The sequence below is a fragment of the Atta colombica genome, unplaced genomic scaffold (genome assembly GCF_001594045.1).
Source record: "Atta colombica isolate Treedump-2 unplaced genomic scaffold, Acol1.0 scaffold20, whole genome shotgun sequence".
In the NCBI taxonomy this organism is placed as follows: Eukaryota; Metazoa; Arthropoda; class Insecta; order Hymenoptera; family Formicidae; genus Atta; species Atta colombica.
The window spans coordinates 220,658-231,153 of NW_017259294.1; the positions used below are offsets into that span (position 1 = coordinate 220,658).

General features: G+C 34.9%; 1 protein-coding gene and 1 long non-coding RNA gene across 2 annotated transcripts in view; one reads left to right on the forward strand and one right to left on the reverse strand.

The window, feature by feature from the left end:
* The window catches only part of LOC108687088 (cilia- and flagella-associated protein 58-like), a 383,240-nt gene that overhangs the window by 198,714 nt on the left and 174,030 nt on the right, over window positions 1-10,496 (reverse strand). Inside the window, exons 7-9 of the mRNA XM_018192691.1 lie at window positions 7,376-7,483; window positions 7,025-7,104; window positions 55-466 (exon numbers count right to left, since the gene is read on the reverse strand). Of these exons, the coding sequence (XP_018048180.1) occupies window positions 55-466; window positions 7,025-7,104; window positions 7,376-7,483 (600 nt within the window). The remainder of the gene's footprint in view (window positions 1-54; window positions 467-7,024; window positions 7,105-7,375; window positions 7,484-10,496) is intronic.
* The window catches only part of LOC108687090, a 15,296-nt gene continuing 6,556 nt past the window's right edge, over window positions 1,757-10,496 (forward strand). Inside the window, exons 1-2 of the long non-coding RNA XR_001931738.1 lie at window positions 1,757-1,889; window positions 4,974-4,975. This is a non-coding gene — a long non-coding RNA (uncharacterized LOC108687090). The remainder of the gene's footprint in view (window positions 1,890-4,973; window positions 4,976-10,496) is intronic.

A 10,496-nucleotide genomic window follows, 5' to 3' on the forward strand; every position in this document is an offset into this window, starting at 1 on the left:
TTTGTTCACTTATTGTACTATTACCTAGTACTTTGTAAATATTTTATACTTTACCTTCTGTCCTAATCCCTGTACTGCTGTACTATATCTATCTCTTTCTTTTTCTACAACTTCCATTTGTGTTTTCATGTCGTTGATGGTTTGTGTCAGAGTATCCAATTCATGTTCCATCATTTTTTTGCCATGTCCACATAATAATAGTTCGTAATTTAATCGCTTGATTCGCTCATATGCGGTCTCTTTGCTAACAGTAATGTTAGTCTTTTCTCGTAACAGATTTTTGATTCGTTGCTTGTCCTCGAATTGTTCCTTGCGACAGGTTTGAGCATCTTGTTCAACATTCTTGACATCAATTAAAGTTTGCTTTAATTCACGCTTCAGTTTAGATTGTTCAGATTCCGCTTTCAGCAATCGTTTGTCTATTAAATCTTTCTCATGTTTGTATTTGGCACTGTCCTCTTTTGTTCTAAAACATTTATTATTTATTGTAAAATCAGACTTGTAACAATGATACAATAGAACATATAATACAATCTATTTTACAAGACACCACGAAATTCAACAAAATTTCAAAAATGTAGAGCTATGGGAATCAGGGCGCGTATAAAATTCGTGCATAAAATAATTATTTTAAAAACTTCTTTTTTAAAAATAAATAAATAGAATATAAATTTAATTCTCAATCAATCATTAAAATCTTACAACATTTTAATCTAAAATTTACAAAATTCTACATTTTGGCTACAATGCTTAAGCTCTCACAACAAAGAAACGAAGATAAAGACATCGAAAAATGCACCTAATATACCACTAAACAAAATAAATAGATAAAAATAAAATTACGTTGTCCAATTCGGAAGAAATTTTCTAGATGGAGACATCATTTAATAGTAGCGATCCACAAAACATTTACAAAATTTAAAAAAAAAAACAAATCCGGCACAGACAGTTACATAATAAATAATAGTAAATAAAAAAAATAATAATAATAAATATTAAGTGTACAACTTTGCTTCCGCCATTTTCCTATAGATGGCTTTAGCGGTAAGTGGTGGTCGAAATAAATAGATCATAGACGTCATACAATGAACTTGGGCATCTGTCAACATAACCCCATAGAAACATTAGTCGATTTGTGTCTGCATCATAAAGTTATTCTCGATTGTCAGTTTACGAGCCAAATTCTCGTTTGCGGGAGGTTTTAATTTTTTGCTTCAATATGAAGAAATCTGCGGCTGAGGCTCATCAAATGTTCTCAAATATTTATGGTGCTCTCAAATATTTATGCTATTAGTGAAAGAACATGTCGTGAGTGATTTCAACGCTTCAAGAACGGTGATTTTGACGTCCAAGGTCATGCTCTGTATTTGGTGGGACCAGATGGGCGTAATGTATTATGAACTGTTAAAACCGACTGAAACAATCACAGGCGATCGGTATCGAACGCAATTGATGCGTTTGAGACGAGCATTGAAAGACAAACGGCCGTAATACAACGAGAGACACATAAAGTGATTTTGCAGCATGACAATGCTCGACCCCATGTTGCGAAAGTGATCAAGACATACTTGGAAACATTGAAATGGGAAGTCCTACCCCACCCTCCGTATTCTCCAGACGTTGTTCCCTCTGACACTTGTTTCGATCAATGGCACACGGCCTGGCTGACCAACACTTCCGTTCTTATGAAGAAGTAAAAAATTGGATCGATTCGTGGATAGCCTCAAAAGATGACCAGTTTTTTCGTACGCTACCCGAAAGATGGGAGAAAATAGTGGCCAGCGATGGACAATACTTTGAATCATAAATGTATAACCAGTTTTTTACAATAAAGCCTCGAATTTCGGAAAAAAACGGCGTAAGCAAAGTTGTACACCTAATAAAAAAATGTAGAAACATATAGAAGAAACCGCATTAAGATTGGGCATAATAAGAGATATATCGTGACTTGAATTTGAAAATAGAAGAATAATATTCCTCAATCTATTCCTCAATCCTGTTCAAACTCGAGTCAGGATGTATCTACATCTAAAAATTGTATAAAAATCTTGCTCAAAAACGTATTATTATCGATTATAAAAAGAGGAATTTTTGGAAAAAAATGATGTGATCACAGAAAACTGCTTAGTATCTAATGTAGTTGAACACAATTTTCACTGTATAAGTTATCAAACACAAACAGTTAAAAGCTTTGAATAAAATAAGTGAGAATATATATTCCAGAATTAACAGGGAGTAATGTATACCGAAGTTCATAGAGATCTAATTGCTAGGATAATTTCATTTTCGATTTCCTTCTTATTATAGATATTTTGATAGTTACTATGGCTATATCTTCCGACATGATAAACATAGGCCTACAAATATTAATTTCTTTTCATCCAAGAATGTATTTACATGTAGAAGTTAATAAAAAAGTTGAACTTCTTGTTAATACCATTGTAATATCACAAACGAGGAAATTGAATTCGATTGGTTATCAATTTTTTCCGACAGATACCTAAATTTTATTTCCTCAGTAGAATTTCAAAAACGTAGTACAATTATAGCTTTATGGATTAATTTTTACCTCTTTAAAGTTAGGCCATTATTTAAGAAATTAGAAAGAGTGAAATTTTTAAAGGGCAAGTTAGACCTTAAGTGTTTAGATAATGCAGTATAAATTTAGATACTATATATATATATACTATATACAGTTCTTTAAACTGCGCAACAAAATGATTTTTCTTAAAATGCAAATCCGATTGAACTATCGGAATAATATCATAGATATGCATATGAGCATCTTAAAAAGGTCTTTACAACGCTGAACAAGATATTAAAATCTTTAAATAATTTTATTGTAATGTTACCTCAGAGAATTGAATCTCCAGTTCCCTTGTTTTCAGTGCGAGCATCTGTTATTATCGAAACCTTAGTAATATTCTTTATATAATAACTAGTACTATACGTATGGAAGCAACATCTTTGTATGAATCATTTCTGCCACAAATTCCGCAATTTTCTTTTCAATAATCTCTACCTTTAAAAAAATTTGGAAATTTCCACTTCTTCAGCCAGTTATATTATACGATTTGATCACAAAGTTCAGCCAATCAGTTATATTTGTTTTGAAAGCGACAAGGATGTTGTTTTGTCTTGTTCAGCATCGATAATCGCGTTTTCCACTCTATTAGCATATGCGATTTCGTCATGAACATTTCTGTCATTCTTCATACTGGTAAATTTTATTGAAATATTTCTTTAGTTAGAAGAATCGTTGCACACGCGAGTGAGTCGAATGCTTACTGAAATGAGTAACATTTCGATTGGTGCGCTGTCTACTTGCTGCGTTCAATCATCATCCGAGATTCAGAATCATCTACCCAAGTGTAATTTTATCCTTAACATTTGGAAAAATAAAATAAAATTTATAAAGATACTGATATTTACCTATACAGTATGTTTTTCAAATTATTACAATAATTATTTAAAAAATCGATTTCTTGGAACCAATATGACTAATTATGACTAATGCCTGAAACGGCAAGACACATATCTTTTTTCGCGTAAGAACAGTCTGTAAAAAGCGCATAAAAATCCCCGGCACCATCATCTAGTTCATCCCCTTATTAGTTAATAATTACTAACGTGTAATTTTATTTCAATCTGATCTCTTTTGTTAAATATTAAGTTATAAACAAATGAAGATCAAGATCGAATAGATCGTTTTGTTATCATCATCTTCTGACTTAGTTAACATTAAATATAAGTGTATAATTTCATCTCCGTTCGATTTCCTTTTGTTAAATATTAATTATCATCGAATATATAATAGATAAATCGCTTTTTCATTATCATTTCCTAGCTTAATTGACAATTGTCAGTGTATACCTTTGTTTTTCTTCTATCACTTTTTATTTTGTATTAAGTTATAAGTAAATGGAGATCAAGGTTGAATAAATCGCTTCATCATTATTAGACTGCAGATATTTATGCAAAATATTTAATTGAATATTTTGCATAAAATGCATATTTTGCATAAATTGAATATTTACTGATAGCAATCTCAACCTTTTTACTTTACTTTATAATAAATCTTAACGAACAACGATTGATTAATAACTTTCCGATGGTCATTCAGAGTCATGACTTTAACAATATGAGTCAAGATCATTTCAATTTTTATAACTTTGTAACGCGTGATGGGTTACTGCTACAACTTTCTGAAGGTTGTTCGGTATGATGATCTTTATAATGTGTATGAAAGTTAAAGTCGGAGATGAATTGCTCATTTTAATTTTAATAATTTCTCTAATTAACAAGTGATTATCAAAATACTTCGATTGTTGTTCAATGTATGTCAAAGTCAACATTATCGCAGTTGAATTCCCTATTTTATTTTTTATAACTTTGTTTGATATAATATTTGACTGGGGCGACTGATAAAACCAAAGGTTATGATCTTCATAACGTTATGATCTTCATATGAGAAGGATTAAAATATATGCCTAATTCTAAAATTCCTTTTCTATAAAGAGATTCTATCTTTTTTGGAGCAAATATCAATATGCTCCCGTTACGTCTTGTGATTCCAAGAAAGGGTTCTCATCTTGTAGCAGTAGTGGGGCAGGAGCTCGCGAGCCGTGGGGCACTTTGGAATGCACGTAGTCTGAACGCGCCATAGCAATAGAGCACGAAAATTAATTTTGATTTGTTAACGCAGGTATGATGTCTTCGTGTCAAATGTCTGATGCCATAAACGTCAACAAAGTGTGCTCCTGACATCCTTGGGGGCCGCGAGTTTCCGGGACCATGATGGGGCTTACGGATTGGGGGTACTTGCGGTACCATCCAATCAGAAATGGATCCGTGGGCCAATTAAGAGGAACCCTCCTCCTCAAGCTAGCGTGTAAACTACCGTGCCTGGAGCTGCATGGCGCAAGGGAAGTTACATCTCGGACGGTGCCTTCTGGATACTGGGCGTCCTCCAGGAGTAATAGCCAAACCCTGGGCATTCGCGGCTCTACCCGGAGATCGCGCGACCACGGTATTCGTGGGAATTGAATGATAAAAAACGACAATAACCAATTTAGAATAAGTTCTCCAGGGCGTAGCTTCCCTAGAACGATCGGAGGAGAGCAATACAATGAAGGTGGGTCTAATCAAAGTCCTCGCTTCAGCGGCCAAACGCCGCTACAAAAGGGAGAACGGGCTGCAGCAGCTCTAAATTTAATACTCTCAAGCGCCCAAGTCTCAAAGGCGAGGGGGATACTGCAGCCGGCGCGATTAAACGCGCAAGGTCGAAACACTGCATCTCCTCAGTCGTCCAAGTAAAAAACCCAAAGTTGTCGATCGAGAGTCGTATGCCCAGGCGACAAAGGGGATTATCAGGATGACCCTCGTAAGGCTATCCTGAAATCAAGTTAAGTTCCAATGAGATGGGCGAGATCAGGAAATTTATTATGCAGCGCATTCTCGACCTTCCCAAGAGTAGACGCCTTTACTAGAACCTAGGAGAGGTATAGCGCAGTTATCATTAACTGCGCCAATTAACAGTCGGTGGACTGGCTAAAAAGCTAATCCACTGAATTTAAAGTGGGATCTTAGTTTAGACGTTAAGAAATAGGGCAAATTTAAGAATTTTTTAAAACTATTATTTGTAAAAAACTTTAAATTTTAGGGGAATTTTTATACGTATTTAATAATTAATTATAAATTTTTTCAAATGATTTTATTAAGATTTGTCCAAGATATACGCCATAGTGCATGAGGCGTTTCGTGTAACCATAATTTGCCATTGACATTGCAGAACCCATTCAAACGATTTTAAACAAAAAAAGTAAGATATATTTTCATGTATTATTAATTCCTCTTCTGCGTGAACCTCGCTCTAGGTAAAAAATTACAAAATGTTTTTAAATAAAAATTTATTTGAAAAAAGATTTGATTTTTTTATTATTCTTTTGACACGTTTTTAACAAAAAAAAAGAGTTTATTAATATTTTATTAGTTTTATAGGTTTACACAAAGGATATAACAGTTATTTCGAATTATTCAAAAGATGAAGCCAAGATTATTAGTTTTTATATTATGATGTCAACGAACTCGAAAAATATGATTTCGAAAAAAACATATTTAAAGTTTTAGATACAATATACACAGTTTTTTATACACAGTTTTTTTATATTTACATATTTAATTTCTAATTAATCTGTTATTCCTGGTCCATAAAATAAATTTTCTGCTTCCTCAAAGAATTCGATCAAACAAACTAAGAAAGTATGGAAAATACTGAGAAAAATTCTATAATCCGATATCCGTGATTGATATCGATACAAACTTTTTCGTCTCTGCTCGCATTCAATCTTTTAGCTGATGTATTCGTAAACGAGATTTCATTTTCGGATTTGAAAATTGATTGCTTTGATATTTTCTTTTTTTCTGTCTTGACAGTTAGAGCTTCCTCTTTTATGTTTCCTTTCCATGATATATATTATCTATTCATGTACCATTCAAATCAAAGTTCGAGAAAGAACTGAATTTGAAAGACCACTAAGATTTTAACTGTTATAGTTAAGTTAGATACGTATAAAGTTTGTTATATGTGTAAGAGATCCAGTTTCTTTTGTTTGGACTTAGGGTTCTTGGAACATAAACAGATCTCCGCATTTCGAGCGAATCTTTTACCTGAGCACGTCAAACGATCGGACGGTCATCTATTAAATCGCTTATCGTCAATTTTTCGAATTCCGAAATAATATTTTAGGAACATATTTTTTAAATGTTCTACTATTAGAAAATAAAAAAATTTTTTTTCGATTTTTTAAAGATACTAGACTAAGATCCCCCCTTAATATAAGTGGACATTACCCTGCAAGTGCTACCGACCGAGGAGCTTCCCAAGTAACACCGGGTAGTGGTACATATGAAGGAGTTTTTGATTATCAAACCATTAAATTTCTTGAGACAAAACCCAGGTCTGCGCGCCAAGGAATGGGTCGTTATGAGGGAAAACGAAAGTAGGGATACCAAGAGTGCCTACTTCGCTGCCCTGATCTGCGGCGCTTCCCTGGAGGTCCTTAAGATCTGCTGCTCTAAACCATTTTGTGGGCTGGATTGAAACTGTAAAGCTAATCAATAAAGAATACAAGGGAGGGAACAACTGCAAGAATGGAGACCGCTTAGACTTCGCGAGTCTCACGTTACCAATAGTATAAATTAACATGCATCACAGCAAAGGCGCCTCATTTCGAAGAAATGGAGGCTCGAACTCCTCTTAGGTTGTGATGCAAACTCTCACCATATAGGATAGGGGAATTCAAATATGAACTCGAGAGGAGAGAGCCTCCATGAATTAATTAACAGTCATTCTGAATAGAGGATATGAACCCACCTTCATGGACTCTAGAATACAAGATGTAATTGATATAACCATATGCAGCGAAAAGGCTGGCCTGATACGGGACTGGAGAGCGTCTGGAGAACTACGTTCAGGATTGGACTATGGGCAGATAAAATGCTCTCAAACATACGAAAATCTAGAATGAAACCGCAGTCTCAGAACAACAAATTGCTAGGGCTATAGGATGGATCTTGAGGCCATTCTAAGGAACGCCCCAATCAGATTCTACTTCAAGAAGAATTTAGAATTCGCCGCTCAGTATATGAATGACACGAAATAAAAGAGGCCTACGAGAGGCCAAACTGCCCCGAAAGAGCCAAAACATCCACATATTAAGATGTTATGGTGAAGCGAAGAGTTCTCGAAACATAAGTTGTGAGAAAGTTCTTTAACAAAGCAAGAAGGAAAAACTTAATAGCGGATTGAGAAGTTTACAGACAAACACAACGCTGTTATAGCAAAGCGATGACTATCGCTAAAAGAAAAAGCTGGAGGAATTTTTATGAAAGCATTGAGAGCGCTCCTAAAGCATCCAGGTTAAATAAAATCCTCAGCAAAAGCAATACTTCCCGTCTGAGCTGCTTAATGTTTCCAAACGGAAACCAAGATAATAGATGAAACCCTCAAACTAATATCTACTCATTTTTCAGATTTTCAAAAGGATATCTGCTACTCACAAAGCAACTCTGGGAATATAAGTCCAGGGAATGGACACTGGCAGCAAAAGTATTATCACCTGACGGAGTCGAATAGGTTATAAAGATCTTCGAATCTTACAAGTCACCGGAACCGGATAGCATCCTAGTGTTGTTCAAAGAAGGTATAGGAAACTTATCGGGTCCCCTATCATAGGTGCTTAGGGCTATTATAGCCTTGAGATATATCTTTCAGGCATAGAGTGACATCAGAGTGGTCTTTATACCACTCTGCCAAGGAGAAAAGGCCACATTATGGCTATAGACTACAGACCTATCAATCTCACTTTCTTCATTTTGAAGACCCTAGAGAGACTGATTGATAGGTATCTGAAAAAAACGTCCTTTTTATTCGGTCTCTGAATCATTCCAATACGCTTACAGGGAGAGCAGATCTACGGCCCTGCACTTAGGGTCAAGGTTCAACTAACCGCAGGGGGATATGCGTTAAGAATCTTCATTGAAGGAGTTTTTGATAGCCACTCAATTTCATCGATGAAGGATGCCATGTTAAGAATCAAAATTCCAGGTGAAATAATGGACTGGATTCAAAGCATGCTGGAGAACAAAAAACTTACCATCAATCATCGCAATATTTACCATTGAGGGGCGCCCGATGTCGGGCTACCCGGGAGGAGTTCTCTCTCCTCTGCTATGCCTGGTGGTGGACGAGCTCCTAACAAAGCTGAGGGAATCTAACTGATGACATGACCATTATTACCAGAGGCAACTTTCTTCACGACTTTCAAGAAAAAATTGGTGTAGGACGAGGGAACTGATGATAAATTCGAAAAAAACTTTGGCCATGGTTATCATCAGAAAATATAAGTCCGAACAAATACAGCTTTTAAGACTTTCGGACAAAGTAATAAATTATATTAATTCAGTGAAGCATCTAGAAGTATACTTGGATCCTACATTGAGCTAAGAACATACCTCGAAGACAGGAAAAAAAAGCTCTACATCTCTATGTGGGCTTGTAAGAAAGTCATGGGCAGAAACTGGGTAATAAAATGCAGTGTTGTATCGCTCAGAATGCAAGGGTACCGTTTATAGAATTTATGAATCAGCCGTTAAACAGTCGTACGACGTGCTGCTCAGGGCGTGGCGGAATCACAGATTGGACGTGGCGATGTCATTTGATAAGGATTCGAGATCCTCCAATTAATATAGCCAGCGTTCGTGGGATAAGAAGTTTATTTCCACTTACAAGTAATCGATGTGTTACAATCTTTCGATGTTTCACAGTAGTGCTCGCAGTAACGGAGATTCTCACAGCAGTGTGTCTTCTTATCTTTCGGAACGGCCTCGAGATGCTCGAAGTTTACGCTTTTATATTTACAATTTAGGCCGAATTAATGCGTGGTTGCACTTTAAAGTATGTCATCGGTTTTGAAATCAAAAGTGACTTGATTTGTGATACTTTAACTGCTGGTCTGCAGAAATTTTATAAATAAATTTTGGATATGACTTATTTGAGTCATGACATCCTTCCCTTGTTGAAAAAAGAAAACAGAGATTTGATGTTTTCTGAATGAAAATCTCTTTTCTTAACGCGGGATCTGTTATATTCGCGATTCTTTCGTTTATTGATAGTATACATAATTACTGTATTACAATAATCACATTAATTAATATAACAATACTACTCGAAATTGAAATATATATAATGGGTTCCAGCAGAAATGATGATTCTTGTGCATTTTTTAATTCTGCTGTTACATTTTGTAATTTGATGCTTAAATCCATTAATTCCATCGGGTCGCAAATAAGTTTTCTTAATTTTATTACTTCCGGTTGATTTAAGTCCTTATGCTCTAGCTACTTTCGCAAACGGGTTACGGGTTACTCTGGTAAGCGAGTTTGAATGATTATAGCTTTGATTCCTATTGTTTTTACAGTCATGTTCGCAGTTATTAATTTATGTTCTTCGTTTAGCGCAATTTGTCCCGTTCTTACAATTTTCCTCACGATTTTTACAGTTTTATAGTAATTGTTTGTTCATGAGGGGTGGAGTATAGCATGCTCGTTGATTTTCGAGAACTATCTATATGAATAGATTTAATATATCGCGTGTTACACAATATCTTGGAATTAAAATTTTGCACATGCATTTGAATTTCACATAACGAATTTATGTTTTCGGTATATAAGATTGGTATGTCCGCAGATATAAGTATTCTCAATTTGTTTACATCTTATGCTTAAATCTTCACGTGTTAACGTCATATATTGCTGATTTTCGCTACGATTTAGAATCCGTTATGGTCTGATCTATTTCAGTCATAGTTATCATGGTCGGATGTGAGTAATGGTATGATCTTGAGTATATCATATTTCGGATAAGATTAAAGGGAATTTCAAAATGTATATTTGATTCGTCATAATACGCAGCTTATATATATATATATATATAT